Source organism: Gambusia affinis, linkage group LG05 (genome assembly GCF_019740435.1).
Source record: "Gambusia affinis linkage group LG05, SWU_Gaff_1.0, whole genome shotgun sequence".
Taxonomy (NCBI): Eukaryota; Metazoa; Chordata; class Actinopteri; order Cyprinodontiformes; family Poeciliidae; genus Gambusia; species Gambusia affinis.
In genome coordinates this window covers 14,520,410-14,544,594 of record NC_057872.1, presented here as the reverse complement: position 1 = coordinate 14,544,594, position 24,185 = coordinate 14,520,410, and the positions used below count along the sequence as shown (strand labels likewise).

Genomic DNA, 24,185 nt, shown 5'->3' with positions numbered 1-24,185 from the left:
TGTATGTGCATCAATGCAATCAAAAACAAGAAATGCTTTTGCTACATTTGATTTTATTATTGTTAATTTTTGTCTCCTGACCACACAGTAAGGAGGACACTTAAGAGCGGCTTGACGACAGAAGAGGCCAATGCTCTCGGCTTGTCCGGTGGTTCAGAGCTGCAGGTGTGAGGAAGACCACAATTACGCTGGACATTAAGATGACTCTCGGCCCTTTCACTGCCCCCTACTTCCGATCCAGACTGGAAACCCACCCCTCTCTAGCTTGGCTCTCAAACCACAGTGAGCTGGGATGAGTTGTTTGGTTTACGTACTGTGACACAAGAGAGAGGGGAAAACCGCTGCGAAAGATCTTAGTCTTAAACCTGTGGGTAGGAAAAACAGCTTTGCATTCTAACCACTAAGCTTGGCTTTTGCTGGATGATCACAGAATGACTGCTTTCGCAAGGCTTTATCACGGTCATCCTTCAAATGCGACTCGCGTACAAGTGCCCACAGAGGTTTTGCTTTGTTTTGTGTGCGCCTAAGGCTGCCAGTGCACGAGCTTTAATCCCTGCAGCCTTCCCTGGATCCAAAGGGTTGAATGTGGTGCAGAACCGGAATCTTAAAAAGTACTTTTTGCTGGGGGTTGGACAACGTATAGCTGAGCTAAATGACATTTCATCTATTGAATAGATGGCTTAGTGAAGATGGTTATTTTGTTGTTTACTACTGGGGTATTTTGTGTTTCGTTTTGGTCTGAAAAGGTGCTTAAAAAAGGAACATTTGCACTGGATGTAAACGTTGGCTATCATTGGAATGTGAGATGCTTGACACTGATGAACCACTCTGACATCTTGACTCTGACAATATGCTCATCAATGTGCCAGCTATTCAGTAGCAGTTTTTACGTGACTGAAGTGGACAGATTCAAGGCAGATGTGCATTAGTTTACAGGTGAAGAAGGAATTTATTAGTGTAGATATATTTTTTTTGAAGATTATAATGAAACAAAATGTTCAGTGTTTGTTGGATCAATTCTTAAATAAAACTAAAAGGCTGGCAAGTATCCAAGGGAGGCAGGCACAGTTAGTACTCTTTACAAAGTTGAGTTGTATTTTATAGAAACTATGAGCTGCACATTTCAGTGCCTTGCTGACAGTTATTTATTAAGACGCTTTCAGGGACATGTGATCACATATTGTTACTACAGATGTGCAGTTTGTGTATGAGAAAATTATTTTAATGTTCATCAGTCGATGTTTTTAAACCCATCATGGCAAAATAACTTCTTTTTTTTTTACCTTTATGAAGATAATGTAGTTTCTACAGCTTCAAGTTGTACGTCATCCAAGTCCTATCGTTTGGCCTTGGTCTAAAATTAGTGCACATACAGATCGATTAAGGTAAAGGAGATGTAACAATTGGCCAAACTAATCTGTAGTTTAAATGACATTAAAGAAGGTTTCACTTTGTCCTGTAAAGGATATTTGAGTATTTCTTTTTTTCTTTAAGCACACTGCTGTGAAAATCTGAAGTCATCCCTTTTTTGTATATTTTACCTTCAAAAATCCTGACTACGGATGCCAAAAAGGCTGTCTCCCTGAATTCCCAAGATTCTCACCTTAACTATGAATTTCCAAAAGGCTGTCAATACTTCAGAGTTCAGTATGTTCCAAACCAGTCAGATTTGGAAAAGCCTTTCTGCATTTTGCTCAGCCCTCCTGTAAACTGGTAAAAGTTTTGCTCTCTCAGTCTGAATGGATAAAATCTTTGTGCTTCCTCTGGCTTTATTTTTAAACATTTCACCATTTTTGAAAATGGCTTTGAGTTTCCTTTTCTGAGTAATCTGTACAAAATGTTTTGGGTTGTTTTTTTTTGTTTTTTTTTTTTTACAGCAGTCTGGTGCATTTACTGTTGGGTATAAGATCTGATTTTTTTTAGTTTATTACTGACAAGTCAGTGATCAGGAACGATCAATATAACAATTGTCCATTTTCAAACACTAGATGATTTCTTGGTGCATCTTGAGGCATTATTGCTTAAACAGTCATTCTCAAAGATGCAAATTGTTAAAAAAAAAAAAAAAAAAAAAAGACAATGAAAAGCAATCCTCAAATGGCTCCTCTAATTACTTTACAGGTGCCTGTAAAGATCTGTACAGGTGCCCATAGGAGTATAAATATTTAATGCAGATGAACAATAAAAGAAAGTTTGGCTTTCATTAAATTTACTTTGTAGCTCCTCATTTAGCCCAAACCTGCCATGGAAATGAAAAAAACAGACTAGATGCTATGAAGGCAACGAAAAACAAAAGCACAGCATTTTGTTCTGTATAACATATAATTAAATCAGTTTTGTCATCCAAGGAACAAACATAAGCAGGGAAGCAGCAGTGGTGTAATTGTTTTATTCCAAATGACACACAGGACTTGCAGCTTTGTTAACTTTCATTCGTTTCAACTCCACATTCTGTGTGTCCTCACTCAGTTCAGTGTCTTTCTCTTCAGCCGCTGGCTACTCTGTTCCGCCATCATAACCAGATTCATATAAACTCCCATATGTCATCAAAAACTTATTGTTTAAGAACACTAAAACTTTTGTTGTTGTTTATAAAGGCAGTTGTTTGTGTTTTTCCATTATTACTAAATATAGTGGCATGAAAACTTGGATCAGCAGAATTTATTTTGACAAAGTATTTGCAAAAAAGTGTTTTGAGCTCGAAGAGTCGAATTTTCTCAAATCCCTAATAAGATTATTTTCTACCAAGGATTGTACATATTTAAAATGTCTGTTCAATATTATGAAGTTAGAAGTGGCGCAAGACTTTTGCACAAAACAGTATGAATAAACACGTATGTAAAAAAGATAATAGCAAAATTTGTCATAAACATTCATCACATTAAGACAATGCAAAACTGAGCCAGACTTTAAAGTCAAATAAAATGTTTGCATATAAAAACTCATTCTGTGATCTGTACATCTCTTTTTGCAATTACTAGCGTGAGTATATTCAGTTTTAACAAAGCTTAGAATTTCTAAGGCAAATGTATTTACTTTACAAAATGTCACTGTAAAGGATTTACAGCAGTTACATGTGTAAGGAGCAAAAGACTGGATTATTGCCCATTCAAAGTCATCTTTATAGATGAAAGTAAATTTTGCATTATATTTGAAAATAAAAGACTAAGTTAGTTGAAATCCAATGTAAAGTTGGCAGTCAGTGAAGATTTAGGAAGCCATGTCATTTACTTGTGCTCCTTCAGTGTTTCATCGAATCCAAAATCAGCAAGCTAACGATAGAGCACTTAAGGGTTCCCTCTGCAAGCTTTATGGAGATGCCGATTTCATTTTCCAGCAGACCTCGGTACCTGTCCACACTACCAAAAGTACCTACGTCTACTTTGATGACCACAATATGGCCGACACTGGCCTGCAATAATAAACCCCATAAGAAAATCTATGTATGGTCAAAAGGAAGATAAGACCCATCAGAGCCAATAATGCAGATGAGCTGAAGGAAATTTACTCAACCTGGTCTTCAGGATCACATCCATGCCATGATGAACTGATGCAGGAGCTCTGATCAGCATGGAGTGCATACACTGCAGTATTTGGATGTACTTTTGAACAGCCCCGATTTCTGAAATAAATGTTTAATGGAGAGCTTTATTTTGAAACAAAACTCTGAGAAACTGGATTTTGGGTCAAACTCAACAGACGGCTTACATGATAGATGTGTAATAGCATACGACAAGTTGCATTTCCAGAAGCAAATTACTGAATTCTATTTTTTATATAATTTATTAGGATGCACCTATAAATAAAGGAAGTGTAAGTACCCAGACTGGACAAGTTATCAATTATGAGAAATAATAGAAATTATTCAATAGTGGTAATTTCACAAAGTGTTTTTTTTTTTTTTTTTTTTTTGTTCATTTTGGCCCTGCGTGTGAAAATGTTCAGGAAAAGCTGAAAGTGTTATTGTGATGGTTAGGAAAATTCAGCCAGCCTGGCTTTAAGAAACTCAACTTTTTTTTTCTTTTTTTGCTTCAAAGGGGTTTTCTGAGCTTCAGATATTAGATGCATTTTGGGGTTTTTTGGCTTTTTTTTTTTTTTTTACAATATGATCAAATTAACCAGCAACTTCAAGTTTAAAGCCTTTGATTTTCTTGCACTTCATTTCTTACTTTTAGCCCATATGTACTGTAGCCTGTGCCATCTCACCTCAAACAAAAACAGTATTAAAACCAAGGCTTCTGTTGTATCCATCCCCACAGCAAATCTATGTAACTACAATAAAAAGGCTCATTGAAACACCTTTGGGACTATTTTTTAATCATCCTTCAGTTGTACTGGATTTAAGCAGAAAAAAAAATTCACATGTGACACTTATGATGAAAATGCAAGAAAACCTTAATCTTCTTTATTGTTTTAGTCCACAAAACCCATGCTTCAAGTTACTTGAAAGTTCAAGAGCGCAGACGTGGATGACGGGCTGCTGATATTGCTCACATAGTGTTTTCTTGTATAGTTTTTCCCACACAGACCTCATTTGGTCTTGTTTACATCATCTGTACATCAAGGTCTTCTGGGTTTCAATTTGATTATGGTTTGCTTTTTTTTAATTATTATTATTTTATTAAACAGCAGAACTGCATGAAGAAAAAGTAAGCTACCTACAAAAAAATGAAGAGAAAGATGGGGAGGAGGGAAAACCAAGCATCACAAACAGCACAAAACAAAGCTGATCAGTCTCAGCAAATCCAGTGCAACCCAAAACACATTTTTGCTTTATTCCATCTAAAAACAAGGGTGCATAATAACATTATACTTGGAATTTAGCAATTACTCTAATTTTTTATGTGCATTTTCCTTGACCCTTTTGTTTAGCACAGTACCTCATAATTGTATAGATAAATTACATCATGGAGTATTCCCTTTCCACTGGACATTTTGATCTTTGCAAAACATTGAATAACTTGACAGGCTTTTGCAGGCGTATTATATTGCTACATTTTAAAAACAAAGAACAAAAGGAATTTCTAGTTTTGCATATTTTCTTAGTTTTATGGTTTGGTGTGCAACTTCACCAGTAATGTCAAATCGTCTCTGAAGTAGCACCACAACAACAAACAGACAAACAAACAAACAAACAAACCCCGAATGCCGGGAAGGTCAGGCCGGTTTGTTTAAAGTTTGTTTTAAAAGTAGCACAAATCCCAAATGTGCAGTTAATTCCTGTCATAAAATACAATAGGGAACAGATTTGAATTGCTTTAAAGGGAAAACATGTAAACATGTAAGCAACAGATAAAAGAGACGCAGGCTTAATTCTGAGATCATTTCAACCTGGTGTCAATCTCAGGGTTCAGATTCGGTCAAGTCAATTCAGAGCTTCTGGACACCATAATGAATTGTTAGATTTGATTTAAATTAAAAAAAAAATGTTCACAAAGCATTATTCAAGATGCATCCTTCTTGAATTAAAAAGAAAGGCATTAGAGATGAGTTTAGGTGTTTAAAAAGTCTTATAAAAATGAGTACCCAAATTATAGCCACTCTGAGAGAAATATGTAAATATTTTTCTTAAAAATATTTATGTGTTTACCATAGTTTTTACTCATGACGTTATGACAACACATAGCACCAGCTTGAAGGTCATGCCAAGCCTTGGGTTTGGTCTAAAGAGCAAATCTGTGCTGCACTAAGGTGTAATGCAGACAGCAGTGAGACAAACTGACAAATCTTAAAAAGAACTTAAAGTGCCACTCCAGTCCCACGCCCGCCTCCCCAGACTCCAGCTTCCTAAAATCCACAGTACGCGGCTCCTGTCTAAGACAACTGATGGGGAGCTTCAAGCATTTCCATGAGGAAGGTGTCGATAGGCGTGTCCCCGATCAGTTTGAAGAAAAAAAGATGCTCCAAGCACTTCAAGCCAATGGATCTCAGCGCTGGAAGTCGAAGGAGGAGCTTAGCAAACCTGCATGGAGAAATCGTTTCATTCGTTTTTTTAAACATAAATAATGCACCAGTCAACACTTCACAGCACAGTACTTTTACCTTCCCTGCTGCTCTGGATACTTCTGCTTGCAGTAGGCTTCCAGTGATGCATAGACTTTTTCTCTGAGGAGCTCCACCTCACTTGTGCTGGAGAGCCCTTTAGCATCTAGCAAAACGACATTAATAAGCACAATTATTACATGACACATTTCAGCTATGAAGAGAAAAAAAAAAAATCTATTTCAGATGCACCAAGAGATCTGCTCATGACTAGAATCTGGTCATTTTCAACTTGATCGACATTCACTGGTCTGTCAAAACTGAAGTGAACTGAACTAAATCTAAACAAAATTGTCTTTGATGTGGACACTGCTGCTCAGGAGAGAAAACTCTATTGTAGCTATTCTCAGTACTAGTAAGGTCAGAAACAGTATTTCTTTGATTGTGCAGTTAAATCTGGCTGCAGCTGGATTCTGAAACTCTGACAGCTCTTTGGGTGGCTTTGAGTCAAAGTTTGAATTTATATTCTCCAAAAAAAAACAACTGTTTTTGTTAGTAATGCTACCTTCCCAACTGCTAATAAAAGATCCTTTTGCATTTTCTTTAAAACTCTGTCAATAATAGTTTGAAAACGACATGGAAAGTGACCTCAACTTTAATAGAAATCAGGCTGACTGACAGCAGATAGGCCACAGTGTTGCTCTTATATTAGATTTTTTTTTACAAAATGTCTCAATCGGTTGAAATTATTACCAGCAGAACAAACATTTAAAAAAAACCTGAGATCGATAAACGACTGCAATGTTTCAATTAGTGCATCTATATAAATCATTCTTATGCTCGTGTATTCTCAAATTACCTGGGTTAAACAGGACAATCGCCCGGAGACAGCCCAGCTCTGTTTTGTCCATTTGCATATCTCTCATTTTGTTAACAAGCTCAGTAAGAACCCTGCAGTGAGAGAAAATGTGTACAATTATTAAACATGTACACTCAAATCATGAACTCAAAAATAACAACACTGAAGAACTGTACAAGTACCTGTCAAATATGGCACCAACTTCTGCACTCTGCACACTCTCCCTGGAAAGTTTAGATCCATTAGAAAAAAAAAACACAAGTCAAACGTAAAACAAACTGGCTAAAAAATTTCACCACCTGGAACTAGATCAACAAACACACGTTTCTGTTGCGACATTAACAGTCAATATGTTTCAACACCTAATTTATGTAGAGACTTACATTCTTAAACAACAATGTGGAAGTCTGCTTGTGGAAAATATTTTAAAAAGACAAGACATGCGTCCATCTATAATAGCGAATCCGTACGAGTTTAGCCACATGACAGCTGATTATGTTAGCTGTCATTTATTTTTAAGCATTCTGGAAATGCATTGTCTGTTCTAAACGTACCTATCAAAAATAGCACCAACTCCGGCCATTTGTGCGCTGTCACGCTGCAGCTCGGACGCCAGCAGAGCGCCATCCTTCAGAGGAATGGAGCGATGGGAGAACGAGGCAATCAGGAGCTCATTCCACCCTAACAAACACAAGCAGCAGTGCAGATAATTATTCTCCTGTTTATTTATGTACAACTCTATTCAGAGGTAACACATGCCTGAAGGTAAACTGCAGGGTTATAGTAATTCCCTCCACTCTAAAGTTTAAACCACTCTGTCTATTGCTGTTTCATTTAAGCTTTCGGTCTACAATGTGTTGAACGCTGCAACAATTGCGACAAAGAATTTTATCAAAACATTGTATCAATCCCGGACTATTCAAGATATTTACACTGTTCCTCACATATGTAGTAATCAATAATAAATAGTAATCAGTAATTTAATAGTCCCTCCCACAGTGCGAGTCAAAGCTTTAACAATTGACCCTGGCAATCTGCCACAGAGCTACTTTGTTTCTCTATAGCATCGATTTACCTTTTCTCCAAACTGAATCTGAATGTGCCGACTTAAATTTGAAGCCGATGGTCGATATTCATACCTGCACGCAGGAGGATGACCTGATCATCCAGGGGCAGCTCGGAGAAATGAGGGATTCTCTTTGCCCACTCCACCAAAGCAAACAGCTGCTTGTCAGCAGTCTGGCAGATGTTGGAAACGGCATCATGGGGCTACAAAACACATCACAATTACTTCCTGATTACTTTCAAAACAAATAAAGCCGATTTTGTTTTATGTTTTATAAAAATACGGGGGAAGAAAGAAAAAAAAGAAAAAAGAAAAAATCACTAAAATGGATTGACTGCAGTGTTCCAACAACTCACAGAGTTTCCTGCAGACCCTCTGTCTGAGTGAAGGTCCACCCGCAAATCCACCGCCATCTCCGCCTCCAAGATCTTCTCCACAGGCATCTCATCGTTCACTCCGGAGCTGAACTCCAGCTCTCCCTCGCGCTCTCTGTTCCTCTGACGCTCCTCCTGAACCGCTGCAGCAGACAAACACAAAGAAACACTTCCAGAATGTACACAGGGAGATTTAATGGACTTTTGGATTCATTGGGTTTTAATCCAACATGAAAGATCATATTTACATTCTGCTTTAACTGAATAGTTTTGTAATATTAGAATTTACCTTTTCTAAAAATATATATATAAATGTTTCCTTCAAATTAAATATTAACAAGGCTTAATATTAACTTTGAAACTTTAAGATATTGCAACTTTTTTTAATTTTACATTGGTGTTATCTCTCTTGCTTTTACACAGTTTATCTTCTTTCAATGCCTTTTTTAACATGAAATTATGACAAAATTTAGTCAACTCCTAAAATCTCTGCTTTTTTAATCTGTTCCTGTACAAGACATACTCTTCCATAACAGAGAAGGCAGTGGAAAAGGCTAACAAGAACATTTTGATTTCAACTTTGTAAACTGAACACCAAGACAGTTTTAAGAACTATTCTGTTGCGAGTTTGCACGAAATGGCTAAATGTTCATAGATTCCTTCTAACAAACAAGTCCAAAGATGAATTATAAACTTACAAAATTTTGGCTTGCAAAATCTGGACAATTTAACCCCTTTGAAGCCCTAAAATTGAGATAATTCAATGTAAAACCATGCAGAGATTTTGTAATTATCTGCATTAATATTTAAGGTTTTGTCTCCTCTTTCCCTCCCTCTTTCATTTGATCAACATCTACCAATTCATTGTTCAGAGATCGGAATCAGATCATTTTTTTCTGATGCTCTCTGATCCATGATCATCACGATCAAATCATATTACAAGAAACATAAAATCATGCAGAAAATGTATCTTCCCTCATTCCCACATTTTCAATGAATACATCAAACTTTACCTATTTTTAGTGCGCTTACTTTATGCACTTGTACATAGCAGATCAAATCAAACATGATTTGATGCCTAAATTTGTCTACTCATCAATTTTTTTGTAGGATTAATAAATACTATCTCAATTTTTTTTTTTTTTTTAACTGCATTACATTTGCTTTTTTGTGTCATGTCTTAGCTTTCAAGATCAAATTTCAAGGAAATAGGAAACTGATATCTGCCAGCAACTTCCGTATCGGTGCAGTTATTTAGTCCATAAATCTGCATTAAAGTGGTTTGTAACCACCAAAGAACTGCTTTTTCACAATAATAATAAAAAAAAAAAAGATCAGCTTGCAACCTCTCAAAATAACAGTGAGCCCTTTGGAGTTTCCTGCATTTCTGTATCAAAGTCTGCCACTAGGGGGAGGCCAAGTTTCAAAACTTATCCAATTATCAAACAGCTCACAGCTGCAAGCCACACACCATGAATACACCAAAGTTAGGAAGATATTTTCCATGAATATAAAATAAATGTAATTACGCTTCAAGATCCACTGCTGATTTGTCACAGTGTAAACTGCCGCTTGTCTGTTGACAGCTGGAACAAACTGCAAGCCTCAAACAACCCGGAATAGAATAAAATGGATTTTAGAGACAAGGACAGATGGATGGATTTAGCACCGGGGTGGTCAGTCAGAACCCAAACGTCCTCGACATTTCTTTGTGCCTGGTGTTCGGCCCGATATAATTCACTAGTAATAATACCAGAAGCAGGAACCTACTCAGAACAGACCAAATGCTCTCCACAGATGAACCACAAATTTTTGTTAGTCGTGAAAGAAAAAGGCTTTTGCTCATGCTGAGTCATGCAGTGTGACAGCGATGCCAGATACTTAATTAGCCCAACAAAAATATGTAGACCTAAAATGAAGACAATGTGTGGGTGTGGAGTAGTTATAATCCACCCACAGAGAACAGCTTGAATCTTTCCCATCACCAGAAGATGACAGTGAAATAATGTATTACCAAATGAAACAGGATTTTCAAGGCCAGTTGTTTTCCATAAGAGGCTCTTGTCTAATTGTGAAGTTAACTACTGGGAGTGACTTTAGCTTAATATTAAGGGAAGTCACAGAATGGTTGATAAATTTAAGCCTGATGCAATAGATTGTTCTTTTTTTTTTTTTTTCATTATCAAAAATATTAGGATTATCTCAACATTTCAGGGGAGATACAGAAGTTCAACTACTTTGTGCCTAAATTCTTGGAGCAATTTTCTATTTAGAGACTCAGAAATGTAACACAAGAAAACATTTGGGGGGACAGATCAATTATGTTCGTCCTAGATTTGTATGTGACAGGACTCCTTTTTCCTATTATTGCTGTGCACTGCCAGCCAGTGCCAGGAGTGGCCTCCTCAGTTATCGCTAGCAAACAATCACTACATTAGAAACTAAGACTTACATTTAAATGTATTTTAAATTGATTCCCAAGTCTTTCTGTGTAAATCAAAAGAACAATAAATAATTGTTACAGCTATTTTTAGTATAACTAGTATGCTAAATTAGTCATTAATGAAATCAGTAGGAATAATTTTCTTTACTATTTTGAGTGCACAATATTTCATTAGGTGCTATGAATTTCTGCTTCAATTTCCGGTGTAAATGAAGCAGATAGTTACATTTTATTTGTTAGAAACCTCAGGACAGACAATTATAATGACAATCAAAAGAAGAGTGATTAATAAGTAGCTTTAGCAACAGGACTTTTCATTAGTTGCCAAAAGTGATAATATTCAGGCTTCTGATTACTGAGGATGGGCTTCTGAGAGAAGTAATAAAAAGTGATACTTGAAAGTCATCAAGTATCAGTGATCAGAACAAACCGAATCCTTTGTGCCTAAATATGCAATCTAATTATCTAATTAAGGTGGGCTTGTACATGCATGCAAGGCTTAAAAGACATGCTTTGGGTTTCTAGTAGCATACCTAAAATATGAACAACCATATTCTTTACTTAGTCAACACAGATGGGATTTTCATTCATTTTCACAAAACGAGCACACGGCTGTAGCTGCCTAACAGAGCAGTCCATCATCACTAAGCAGCCAAGTGCACTAGCTGTCTCTCTGTTCCACACTATAGCACAAAGTCACACATGAGCCTATCCTGCTTAGCATTTTCTTTGGCGATAAATGTTGAAGTAGATTTAAGATACAGAATCTCTGAAATTTAGACAACATACTCATCCATCCCTCATCTTTTCCATCCTTGTTTTTCCACTTTATAGGATTTACCGCTATTGACAGACGGGGAAAGGGTAGAATTGGAGAAAGTGGAGGGAAGAGACAAAGAGGCGTTAGTTTTTTGTTGTTTTTTTTACCCCACGTCCAATAAATCTATCTCTGTCCAAGCCAACATCCACTCTCTCTTAAAGTATGATGCCAATCCAAAACTACTTTGACTATTTGAATAACTCTAAGAACAGCCAAAGTTCATCACACTACAAAAAACTACTAGTGGATGTTATATTTGACAATTCTCCTTGCGTACCTTCTCTCTTCATACCCATGGCCAGGCACTTCTGGTAGCGGCAGTACTGGCAGCGGTTGCGCTGGCGTTTGTCCACCAGGCACTCCTTGTTATCCCTGCAGGTGTAGCTCAGGTCTTTGCGCACAGTTCGTTTAAAGAAACCTTTGCACCCCTCACAGCTGTACACACCGTAGTGTTTGCCTGAAGATTAAACAGGTAAGAGAAACTTAAGATGATCAAACAAAACGAAGGAGGGAAGGCAAGAGATTTCTGAACATTTTGGATAACTTTAATCAATAACAAACAGAAACCTAGTGCTGCCTTTCAACGGTCCACTCACCAGAAGAGCGGTCACCACAGATCACACACAGTCGTTTCTGAGACATCATTATTCCTGGGCTGTGAGCTTGCATGGGCCTCAGGCCAAATGGAGGCTTAATATCTTCTGAGCTGCTGACTGAATGCATCCCTGATATTGGTGCTGAAGACGAAATCTGGACATACAATAATTCTATTGGTTAAAATCAAGTTAAAGTAGTAAATATATATATATACATATATATATATATATATATATATACATATATATATATATATATATATATATATATATATATATATATATATATATATATATATATATATATATATATATATATATATATATATATATATATATATATATATATATATATATATATATATATATATATATATATATATATATATATATTACAACAACGCATCACACTATGAAGAAACACTAGTATTCATTAATGGGCTTGGACATTTGCAAAAATTCTAAATCAGCCATCAATGACAATGTTCTCAATCCATAAGGGCAGATCTATTCCGTCTACTCCTAATGCTTTATTATTTATTTAACATTATATTTAGAATTCCTAATTGCACTTTCTGAACCCTTTGAAAGAAGGTTCAATGCAGTTTATTTTTTACATGTTTGGCCAAGGCAATTAACCCTGTTGTTTGTGTCAATTTCAGTTTCTTTATTGTTTATTTGACATTGACTGTTATACTCCTAATTGCACTGACTGAACAAAATGAAGTTGTGCTGTTTTTACATGTTTTACCAAGCTTGTGAAGTTACTTGTGTATTTAAGTGTGCTGTGCTGGTGCAGAGTTATCAAATGAATTATCAAATAATGTCCAATTTTGAATTTGAATAATAAATATGTTTTTGTGTGTCATATCGATATCAGCCAACACTAAACCTTAGTTTAGTATCGGTAAAGTGGATCGGTGCATCCCTAGTTTTCTCCCTACTCTTTTGGATGCTGTAAAGAGCAATTTAAAATAAAATATTTTATGATAATCATGTGCCAATTCCTACATATTTTGCAATAGTTTCTTCCTCTAAATTTAGAAAACATGGTTTCAGAAGCCATTACCTACTGACTGGAGGTTGCTTATAGTTACTTTGATGTGATATGGATCATAATCTACATTTTATAAGAGTCAACTGGCAGAAGTCCAACCAACAAAATCTGTGGTGTAATTTAAAATCTGTACCAAATAGAATTTTTTCTGTTTTGTAAAATATTATTTTATAAAATAAAATATTTTATTTTATATACAATAAAAATATGTATTGTTTTTTTGGGGGTTTGTTTTTTTTGTGATAATCCATTTCCACAAAAAAAATTTATTTAACCACCAAGAGAAATAAACTGATGTTGGATGGTTAAGTCCAGCGACAGCATAATTGTTTTGTGTACAAGTGAAAAATGGAAGTACGGTAAGTGGTGGTGAAAAGGTAACACAAGGTTGTGACAAAGTGGTTCAGTTTTTGTTCACCACTTGTCTCTTATTGTTATTATTATTTTTGATACATTTACATTTTGTAACTGGTCATAATGCTTAAATTTAAACATTAGTTTGCAACTATGGTTCATGTACTATCCTGTGTTTGTCTGTGTTAGCATTATGTTGCAGTTTCCATCTATATATATGTTTAGTTTAAAGCTACTACTTCTGGATTATTGGTTGAACTTGTTTATTTTGTTTCAAAGTGTATTCATGGTATTTGTTTTCCTTTTTACTTACCATTGCCCCTTGTAGATCTGCAGCAGGTCAGGCGTATAGGAGCAGACCGCCCAGCATTTCCTGCTTAAATGGCTGGATGATGTCACTGATTACCTTGCTGGGTTCTACCAATTAAGAGGGTCTTCTTTGTAGTATTGCTTTGTTTGTTTTTCTTTAAAGTAACTTTTGAGTTATCTTGTATTATAGGGTTTACTTTGCAGACTATTTTATTATGTTGATGAGTTTGTAAATTAGACTAATAATTTTATTCTTGTTTCTGTTTAGATTTTGTTGTTGTTTTTTTTACCTGTTTAATTGTGGCTTGGTCCACTTATCTGCAGGTGTGTTGCCAATTGGCTTTAAAAACAGTGTTTTTGGAAGCTGAAGGGAGGGCAAATGGTTGTCAGAGTTAAAAACCAAATAAAATTCATCAGAAAACTCTGGAACTGGCGGCTGATGCAGTTTGTTTTTGTTCACCTTGAGGATCCTTGACCACACTATCTTACAAAGGTTTTAAGAAACTGTAAAGCTCATCTAGGCGCGCTAAAACAACTGCAAGACAATAATTTTCAGACCCAAATAGATCAATACAATTACGCATACCTGACTGCTGCTGATAGGTCCAAATCCCAGAGAGGGAGATACCACCGGAGAGCTGAGAGAAGGACTTATCACTGAAAAAGGAGAACCTATGAAGTTGGTTGGGCTGTTGGAGGCTGAGCTGTTAGGTTGAGGTGCGGACATGGCTCGTAAGCTACCCGCTGAAGAGAATGATGTTCCGTCTTCAGGATGTCAATCTAAGGTTGACACAAGAAGAGGCAGTTAGCAAAGCAGAGACAACAGGTAGAGGTTTTCTAAAACATTTATAGTTATGTTTTTTTTTTTTTTTGGTTTATTTTAAATTAATGCAAACTGATGGAAAACCACTAAACATAGAGAGTAAAATAATTTCAAAACATCAAGCATAGGTATAAACAATACATAGATTAAAGTCACTGCAAGTGAAGTGTTGCTGCTGTTTTTTGCTGTAATCGTTTGATTTGTATTTATAATACTGGTTGCGCCATCCTCTCGAAAATGTGTTTCACTTGCTATTCAAAAAATTTGCTGAATTATTATTTTTTATGTATAGGCCTTATAACGGTTGTGGCTATTTTAATGGTAAACATCTATTAGAAACAAAAGTGATTTTTTTGCATATGTAAATTAATGATACCAAAATTTTGGGAAATTATTACAATTATTATAATTATGGGGGGGGTGTTTGTTTTTTTTTTGTCTTTTTTTAAGATTTTGGATAAGACATTTTCAGAGTTTTTCATGCAGATTTCCACATAGTATCAGCTTTTGAAATGGTACAAATGTCTTAATCCTCAATATTCACACATGATCTTAGCACTTAAAAAAGTTACTTTTTTGTCCTTTCAAATGCCAGCGTTTGTTTTGACGCGCAGCATTATCTTACCGCACAAGTAATATTGTAATAGATCAATATATTAAGAGATGACGCGTATTCACAAGTCCAAAATCTACAGCTAAAATTAAAACATGTGAAATGATACGAGGACTAATGATCAAGAATGTGGCATTAGGTGTTTAAGCACGGGTGCTAAAAAATTGTATTTAACCAACACAGTGTTAGTTCGCTTTATTTTTCAACAGAATTTCACATTTGCTAAATGCTAATCAAGCGCATTACCGCTCCCCGATGAAATACGTCACAAAACTGAAAATGATGGAAGTAAAAAAAAATAAGCTCCAGTGCATATTTTTTTTCTCCAAACATTAGGATTGCATACTTATAAGCCATTAAATATACAATCTTCGTTGATTTTATTAAGGGATATTTGGATGCAAAACCGTAACTCCTAGCAAGCCTCGCAAACAGACATCTTTTGCTAACATTAGCTTTGCTTACCGACGTCCGAAAGTTAGATTTTACATTTTTTGAAAAAGGAATTAGACAAAGTTGAAATACCCCAATCCAAATACAAACAATACATCGCTTTACCCAAGACGACGAACCCAAATAAACCCAATTCGAAGAATGATCTTTAGATAGATAAGACTAGCAAGTTAGCAAGCTAACTTGGCTAACGCGGCTAACAGAGTTAGCCAAGAGCACGTATAGCTTCAAGAAAGTGTGGTGGCATATCTAGTGTATGGTTGTTTTATGTTTGGAGTTACATACCATATACACTTTCGAAGCATTGTTGAAAAACCACCACGCGTTATCGCTTCTAATTTAAATTAGACTACACCCCGACAATCAGATTCAGTTAACTTTACTTTGACGCTGCTGTTGTTGTTTACAGGCCATGTTGGCTCTGAGCCATCATCCACCAGAGCCAAAATGTCTCATGGGACCACCCATAACAGCGCTGTCATATGACACCGATGATGTTTAACTTCTTTATCAACGCTTCAGTATTTATTATTTATTTAATAATGAGTTGAAACGGAATGCAAATTCCCTTTTGCATATTTTGTTGCGCTATTGAGTAAATAGTTTTCCAGGAACAGTTAACATCAAGTAGTATTTAAATGGTTTACTATAGCACCAGACTGAGATTAAAGTTTCATTCCCAGATAAAAAGAAGTATTCGAGTGCTGTGGTTTTGGTATGGTGGATTGTTAAAAAGCAGTTCAAATAGAAGCAATGTGTTGCTTTTAGTTATTCTGTTTATGGGTTACTGTTAAGTCTGTAGTCAATCTAAGCAACATTTTACAATGGCCACACCTTCATAGTAGCTGGAATGTTTTTTTTTCTCCTCCTTGAGAGAATGAATATATTGCACAACATGTTTTTACACCACTTATTTTGTTTACAGAACTCTTCTACATCCAAAGTATCTAATTTGGGGTTCAAATTTCCATGCAATTTCCTGTTAAAACATACTTTACTTTTTTAAAATGTAAACAGGAGCTTGTAATTACTTGACACAAAATAGTCCCAAATGTGACATGTTGATTTAAAATATTTCCTTTTTTTGTTTTGTTTTTATGTTCATTTTCGTTTGTAATAAGTATGCATCTAATGCCAGAAGAAGGCGTTGTTTCATCTCAACAAACCACATACCAACTGTATGTATAAGAGAATGAAGGAACTTGACAAACTGCTTTGCTTCAAGTAGTTCCTGGAGAAGTATCTTTTTACACACCAGGTGGCATTCTTTCTATCAACACCTGCCGCTTAAAGCTGTATGCCACAACCCTTTGATAGGAGCAGTACATGGTTGTATTCCGACATTATCTACTTGATCTTTTTTACCCAAGTGAATCTTCATCATGACTGAAATATGGCTAATAACTAGAAGGACTTCAACTATGTTTTTAATTATTACCTCAGGTTAGTACAAAACATGTTTTGTTTGTTGCTTTCCTGGTAGACAATATGTGGTTATTTAGGATGTTAATATTGAAGAAGTAGTCATATTGATGCAAACCTTTTTTTTTTTATATATAACAACAATGCAAAAGTACAAATTATGCAGATTTTATGATATTTACTCGGTTTAAAAGTTATTGTTTAACTCTTCACAGTGATTTTCATGTCCCCGCTCGAATCTTCAGGCTTTCAGTTAACGACTGAGAAGATGAAGTATGACGAGGCAAGGACTTACTGTAGAAACATGAGTACTGATGTAGCCACTGTTTACAATTTAGCAGAAGTTAATATCATGATCAATTTAGTTTTGCCAACTGCTAGAGACATTTGGATAGGACTGGAGCTTGGAAACCTGTGGATTTGGCACTGGACTAGGTCTGATCAAGGAACGAGCTTTTTAAACTGGGACACTGGAGAACCACAGGATAATGAACAAGAAGCATGTGCAGTAATGAATCAAAATGGAAGGTGGCTGGAAAATGACTGTGGAACCCCAGAGAGCTTTGTTTGCCAAGGTAGGTGATGGTAAAATTGATCTCAAATGATGATAATATATGTAATTTAAAATTCTTTAATTCAATTTAAAAAAATTAAAATCAGGCCCTGAACGCATGGAGATGAGCAAGGGGAATTTTTGTAAACGTTTTTGAAAAGAAAAAGTGCCTCCACATGACAGAATGCATCTCTACTGACACTGATATGCTGGTGGCGCTAAAACACTGCCATACAAAGACAATAAAAAAACACACCAAAAGGCACCATGTCTATTATTTGTGAGAGACAGGCACATGTGGGATAGATAAAGCGATGGAGCAAAGGCATCAACAAACAAAGTGTCTCATATTGCCACATGGAAATATAAAACCCACATTTTGAAATGTATCCATTCTGGAACTTGGTTTCAAAATTGATTGCTTCAAGTCTCACAAGATGCTGCATCGGTGTGGACACAGCCTAAATGACAAAAAATGTTTTCAGATTAACATAAAATCATCTCCAAGTGGACATGGCCTCATACACCATATTCATTAGATTCATTATGTACCTACAGTGATATATTTCAGCACTTATTTGTTGACATTGATGTCCAAGGATTACAATTGGTAAAGAAACAAAAATCAGTTTCTCAGACAATTTGAATATAACATAAGACTAATAAAGCTGAAAAGTGTGTTGCTATACTGTACAGTACTTCATCACTGTGATCTGACATGGAGACAATTAGCCTGTGGCACTGCTGGAAGTTTAAAGAAATCCAGGTCTAATAATAGCCGTTCATCTGCATTATTGGGTCTGGTGTCACTTTTCTTCTTCTTGACAATATTCTTTTGATTCTCTATGGGATTCAATTCAGGTGAGTCAAGCAATCCTCAAGCAAGTTTTGGTAGTGTGTTTTGCTAGAAAATAAAATCTGTATTCCCATGGTCTTTTCAGCAGAGGGAAGTAAGCTCAAATAATTCCTTGATTAGGAATGGTTGCAATGATTTTGGACTTGATAAAATACAATGGATCAACACTAGTAGATGACACAGATACCCAAATCATCACCAAGTACTGACTTTATACGGGACTTCTAGCAACTTGAATTGTGGACCTCTTCATATTTCTTTTAGATTCTTGGCTTTAATTTGTCAAATAAGAAGAAACATATTAGTCACCTGAAAAGAAAACTTTGATTAATGGAGTAACAGCTGTGTCCTTGTTCTCCTTAGTCCAGATAAGATCAATCTTAAAGTCTAGGGTTCAAGAGTTCCTGAACATAGGTAATGACAATTGAAGTTCTTGTCCTGGACATGTCTGTAAACACTAACTCCAGTTTAAGTCCACAGCAAATTTCCTTGAAACTCTTGAATGGAGACTGCTTCACAATGCACTTAAGACATTTTTCCAGTTGGTTGCACACTTCCTTTACCACACCTTGTCTTTTCACCCATTTTTTTATTACATTTTCTGTGAACACGTCTGATTTCTTAAGAAATTACTTTTTCACACCCAACCTCCTCGTCCAAGGCATCAATGGCTATCTGCTGTTGTCAGACAGTTTTCGACAAATTTTGACATTCAAAGTTTCAATCTCTTCTTTTTTTTTCCAGTTATCGGGGATGTCAACCCTTACATCTTTGTTCAGGCTAAGAAATCATGGAGGGATGCTCGCAGTTATTGCTGGAATAATTCATCTGATCTGGTTACTATAAACTCAGCAGAGGAAAATAAAGCAGTCCGCAATATATCCACTTCTGAAAGGTTGTGGATCGGCCTGTTCAAAGATCCATGGACATGGTCGGGTGGCAGTAACTCATCATTCCGCTTTTGGAATACCAATGAACCCAGCTCTGGTAGCAAGGGATGTGTTACAGCTGACTTAGCAAACGATGGAAAGTGGTCCAGTCAGAATTGCAATAAAAAAAACACTGTCATTTGTGGAACTGGTATGTTCTTTTTTTTTTCTTTGTAATATTTGAGGAAATTTGTTATTTAAATTCTGTTAAAGTTTGAATGAGCAGTTGTTTAAATCTACCTCAAAACAGAACACATCTACATCACCCATCTATCTTTTTAAACCTTTACAGCAACAAATCCAACAACCACCAGCTTACAGACTACACAGAGCATAACTATATACCCTGCATCAACTAATATGGAAACTCCTCCACTTACTTCATCTCAAGTAGGTGCAACAAGTTTTAATTCCACTTTCGTTTCCACTGAACAGCAGATTACTAATGCTACCCCTACAGAACCATCAACTATATCTGGATTGACAATATACACAATAACAACACCTCCACCTCAAAATGTTACCACCCCAGTACCATCAACTACCATTGGACGTACTACATCTAATGCCATAGAGGTTATTTCACATCCCATCACTGCAGAATCCAATAATACAAGTACAGAAATGCCAACAATGGCACCAATACAACCACCCCAAGATATTACCACCCTAGCACCATCAACTGTTACTAGACTGACTACATCTACCCACACAGAAGTTGTTTCACGTCCCATAACCAGTGAGCTTGACAACACAAGTACAGAAATCCCAACAATGACACTAACACCCCTGCACCAAAATGACACCAAGCCAACACCAACGACTGACACTAGATCGACTACATCTACAACAACAGAGTTTGTTTCACATCCCACAATCACTGAACTTACCATTACAAATGAAGAAATGGCAACAATAACATCTCCAGAAAAGCCCGAAAATACTACCAACCCAGCACCAAGAACTGTCACTGGACCAACTACTTTTAACACCACAAAGGTTGGTTCACATCCCATAACCACTGAGCTCAACAATACGAGTACTGAAATGACAACTTTGACAACAATACCACTGCAGCAAAATAATGCAACCCAAGGGCTATCAACAATCACCGAACTGATTACATCTAACACCACTAAGGTTGTTTCATTCCCTGCCATCACTGAGTTTAACAATACAAGCACAGAAATTCCCACAGTGTCAACAACACAACAGTCTCAAAATGCTACCCCAACACCAACAACTGGCACTGGACCAAATCTATCTAACACCACAGAGGTTGTTTCACATTCTATAACTACTGAGCTCAACAACACAAGCACAGAAATGCCAACAATGGCACTAACGCCACCACTCCAAAAGGTTAGCACATCAACACCATCAACTGCCACTGGATTGACTACATCTGACAGTACTGAGGTTGTTTCACATCCCATAACCAGTAATCTTAATAGTACAAATACAGATATGCCAACAATTACATCAACAGCCCCGCCGCAAATTCTTACCACAGCAGCACCATTAACAGATGCTGGACCAACTGCTCTTAACACCACAGAGGTTGTTTCACATCCTACAATCCCTCAGCTGAACAGTACAGAAGTAACACCAAAACAACCATCCCGAAACACTACTGTGAATATAACAAACAGTGTTTCTACACCAAAACCTCAGACCGGAACATCAATCCAAACAACAACCCAATCACCAACTCCAATGTCGACTGTCAGCAGTTTTTATTCAGGTATGTTTCACAAACCCATGTGCCTTTAATTTTACTTTGCCAAAATCTGATTCCATATTTTATATTTTCCAGAAGACGGCATGATATTAATCCAGAAAAATATGACATGGATTTCAGCTTTGAGCTTCTGCAGGGAGCACTATGTCGACCTAGTTCAGATTACCAATAAAGACATTCAAGACAAAGTGGCTAAGAAGGCAAGAAACTCTACAACCCCTCACGTGTGGCTTGGCTTACGCTACACTTGTAACTTTCATTTTTGGTTCTGGACCAGCTCGATTGCAGGTTGTTACCAGAACTGGCAGCCAGGAGAAGGACCAGAAAGGACAACTCAGTGTGGTGAGAGTGGGGCCATTGAGGCCACAGGGAGGCAGCAGTGGGTCGGTTTGCCAGAAACTCAGGAACTGAATTTCATCTGCCAGACCTGTGGTAACTGAGAGTGGATTGTCAGTGACACTTTTAGTAAAGACAGTGATGAAATTGTCATGAAGCTGGTTCTGAATTACATCCTTGCAAAGTTTTTAAGATGTAAAACACCAAACACTTAACATTTCTGAACTACAAACAAGGAATTATGACTTGCATGAGTTTAGGTGAAATACAGCATCCTCTGCTATTGTTCATGTATAATTCTAAATTAATATGAACACACTATATGTTGTATGGGTGTGCAGATTCACAGACGTATGTAGCAAGAGTAATGTGAGAAAATTGATTGGCGCTACGCCTCTTGTTCAGGGGTGAAAATCTGCATATTGACCTCCTGGCCTGGCTGTCAAGAGCGTCTGCTTGAAGTCAGAGTCAAGGGACTGGCCCTCAGGAGTGCTTACAGAGAAAACAAAGTGTACCGATACACCATGAGTACACAGAGAGTTACTCAGAGCTATTATAAGAAAGAAAAAAAAATAGTTTAAGTACTTTGCACTTTTTTTTTTTTATCAGTGACCTTTTTCACAACCTTTATGTTTCAGTTACAAGATATTACTTTTTTTTTACTGCTAATGAATAAATAGTTGTATTTGTGTTGGTACATTTTTATTTTTATGCCTTTTATAACATTACAGACTGTCTTGATTTTTTTATTTTTTTTTAAGTGGCTCAACATGAACCTGTCTGTAATTTAATGCTGGCACGTGTCAGAAGCAATCAAAGAGAACACAGAAGGTGTGTCGTAAAAAACCATGCACAACATTCCAGACTTTGTGCTCTGCACTGTGTAACCACTCTACATTTGTAGGTCATGATTAAAAGGTCACATGTAGTTCCTTGCAAACGTATTTATGCTTCTTTCACTTATATTTTGTCACATTGCAGCAAAGACTTGTTTGATTTTTTTTTTTTTTTGTTAGACCATTGCAAACAATATTTGTTAGATGGAGGAAAAGTGAAATGTTTTTACAAATAAAAATGTGGAAAGTGTGGTGTGCTTTTTTCTCTGGCTTTTTTTTTCCAAAATTCAATTTACATTTTACAATTGCACTACTTGATATTGTCTATCACATAAAATCACAACAAAATACAGTATATTGAAGTTTAAGGTTAACTTGTGACAAAATGTGAATAAATAAATAAAGGATCACTTAAATCACCAGCCAACAACATTTCCTTGGTGATAACAAGGAGTTTTGATATTTTCTAATGTTCTAATGTAAGCTATACCAAAGGTATTGCCAACATAGCATAATGGAATAGTATCAGTATTTAGTAAAGCACAGCAATATTGAAGTACATTAGTTGAATGGGTTTATATAGTGACTTCTTACTGCTAAAGGCACAATAACACACCTGCTGTAAGTCATTTTGCATATGCAAAGAAAGTATTGTCACTTCTCAATTATTATGCACCATTAAACTTCAGATTATCCTCTCTAAATATTCAGTGGTCAATGAGCCTCCCATGCGTTCAATGTTAATGTCCCCCTGGGTCCAGTCTTTCAGTCCTGGACTTTTCCTTCTCCTCCACTTCTCACCGGCATCTCCTCTTGTGTGCTGTCCAGCTGCCTCTGACCTCTGACCCTTCCACCGTCACTCCTGACCCCTGAGGACATTCCCACGCCACACCCTTTTGTGGCCTTCTCACCATGCAAAGTCACTGGTCACACCATTTGAATTTTTGAAGATCATGGTTAGATATTATTTATCTCAACTGGGTTCAGTATAATATCACAAATTAAAAAAATTAAATGTAAGACCTGCATTACAATTTAAAATGAATATTGTTAAATAAAAAAAAATAAAGATTTGGAATCTAAGAAAGTAAGAAATATTAAATTACTTTCTGTGTTTGCTCAGTAATAATAGTAGGAAAAGTTGAAAGTTATAAATAATTAAATTAATTAATACAAGAAAAATATCCTAAAAAATGATGGAATCTCCATAAATTAATATAACCCACTTTTCCTTTTGCTCTTCCTCTGAGTCTGCCCCTCTCCCTGCTTTTTTCTTCTGTTGCTCTCAATGTTAATTGAAGAAAAGCAGATTGTCTCCATTGAACCCCTGTCTCTTAGGAAACCCCATTCCTGCATGAAATGAGATGGCTAGGAGGGAAGTGATAGAAAAGAAGGCACTGAAAGACAAACTGAACAAGCAGCCACTGAGGATAGACGGCAGACCAATTCAATACAGAGTCTAGTATTTAAATGTCTTCTGGCTTTGGACTATTATCCCTGCATTTTTAATAAAAAATGTAAGTATTGGAATTTTATTTCTTTTAATTTCTCCATGAAGTTATAAATTTATAATACTGTTAAAATTTTAAATCCTGCCTCTCTTTATTTTCAAACAAAGCAAACTATTTTGGAGTGTGCTTTTTGAATGCCAAAAAGAAACCTTTAAAAAGGCATAGATATTTCATTATAATTTAATTTCCACATCTGTCTCAATTTCGTCAGCTATCTGGTAAAGTGGAACAACTCTGACGTCCTTCCTGTTC

At 36.2% G+C, this 24,185-nt stretch overlaps 3 protein-coding genes across 12 annotated transcripts in view; 2 read left to right on the top strand and 1 right to left on the bottom strand.

Moving 5' to 3' along the window:
- The window catches only part of fhod3b (formin homology 2 domain containing 3b), a 97,206-nt gene extending 91,754 nt beyond the window's left edge, over window positions 1-5,452 (top strand). For all 6 annotated transcript variants that reach the window (XM_044117569.1, XM_044117568.1, XM_044117567.1 and 3 more), the window contains one exon: window positions 89-5,452. In XM_044117569.1, coding sequence (XP_043973504.1) covers window positions 89-171 — 83 coding nt within the window. In that variant the 3' untranslated portion in view covers window positions 172-5,452. The remainder of the gene's footprint in view (window positions 1-88) is intronic.
- On the bottom strand, window positions 4,068-16,172 carry rxrbb (retinoid x receptor, beta b). 4 transcript variants are annotated; one of them, XM_044117573.1, is made up of 11 exons: window positions 16,035-16,172; window positions 14,447-14,640; window positions 12,141-12,294; window positions 11,822-12,001; window positions 8,264-8,424; window positions 7,981-8,110; window positions 7,396-7,522; window positions 7,024-7,065; window positions 6,842-6,933; window positions 6,043-6,148; window positions 4,068-5,962 (listed from the first exon to the last, which is right to left on the bottom strand). In XM_044117573.1, the coding sequence occupies exons 2-11, from the start codon at window positions 14,585-14,587 to the stop codon at window positions 5,815-5,817; spliced, it is 1,281 nt and encodes a 426-aa protein (XP_043973508.1). In that variant the 5' UTR covers window positions 14,588-14,640; window positions 16,035-16,172; the 3' UTR covers window positions 4,068-5,814. The 4 variants fall into 4 exon arrangements, with proteins under 4 accessions (XP_043973508.1, XP_043973507.1, XP_043973509.1 ...); XM_044117572.1 differs by lacking the exon at window positions 16,035-16,172 and adding an exon at window positions 11,514-11,567 and having other exon boundaries at window positions 14,447-14,587; XM_044117574.1 differs by lacking the exons at window positions 14,447-14,640; window positions 16,035-16,172 and adding exons at window positions 11,514-11,567; window positions 13,865-14,387.
- Window positions 14,609-22,627, top strand: LOC122831413 (mucin-2). Of its 2 annotated transcripts, XM_044117571.1 has the most exons (6): window positions 14,609-14,686; window positions 17,387-17,746; window positions 19,325-19,660; window positions 19,802-19,899; window positions 21,184-21,253; window positions 21,326-22,627. In XM_044117571.1, the coding sequence occupies exons 1-6, from the start codon at window positions 14,614-14,616 to the stop codon at window positions 21,688-21,690; spliced, it is 1,302 nt and encodes a 433-aa protein (XP_043973506.1). In that variant the 5' UTR covers window positions 14,609-14,613; the 3' UTR covers window positions 21,691-22,627. The 2 variants fall into 2 exon arrangements, with proteins under 2 accessions (XP_043973506.1, XP_043973505.1); XM_044117570.1 differs by lacking the exon at window positions 14,609-14,686 and adding an exon at window positions 17,042-17,192 and having other exon boundaries at window positions 19,802-21,253.
- Window positions 22,628-24,185: the final 1,558 nt, after the last annotated feature.

Bases quoted from the DNA above. Each gene is read 5' to 3' on its own strand.
- rxrbb (XM_044117572.1), bottom strand. From the start codon at position 14,587: ATGTCCGCACCTCAACCTAACAGCTCAGCCTCCAACAGCCCAACCAAC. The intron at 12,295-14,446 runs GTATGCGTAATT...TTGTATGTCCAG, and splicing joins GACCTATCAGCAGCAGTCAG to ATTTCGTCTTCAGCACCAAT. The intron at 6,149-6,841 runs GTAATTTGAGAA...TCGTTTTGCTAG, and splicing joins GATTGTCCTGTTTAACCCAG to ATGCTAAAGGGCTCTCCAGC.
- LOC122831413 (XM_044117570.1), top strand. From the start codon at position 17,132: ATGACTGAAATATGGCTAATAACTAGAAGGACTTCAACTATGTTTTTA. The intron at 17,747-19,324 runs GTAGGTGATGGT...TTTTTTTTCCAG, and splicing joins AGAGAGCTTTGTTTGCCAAG to TTATCGGGGATGTCAACCCT. The intron at 21,254-21,325 runs GTATGTTTCACA...TATATTTTCCAG, and splicing joins TGTCAGCAGTTTTTATTCAG to AAGACGGCATGATATTAATC.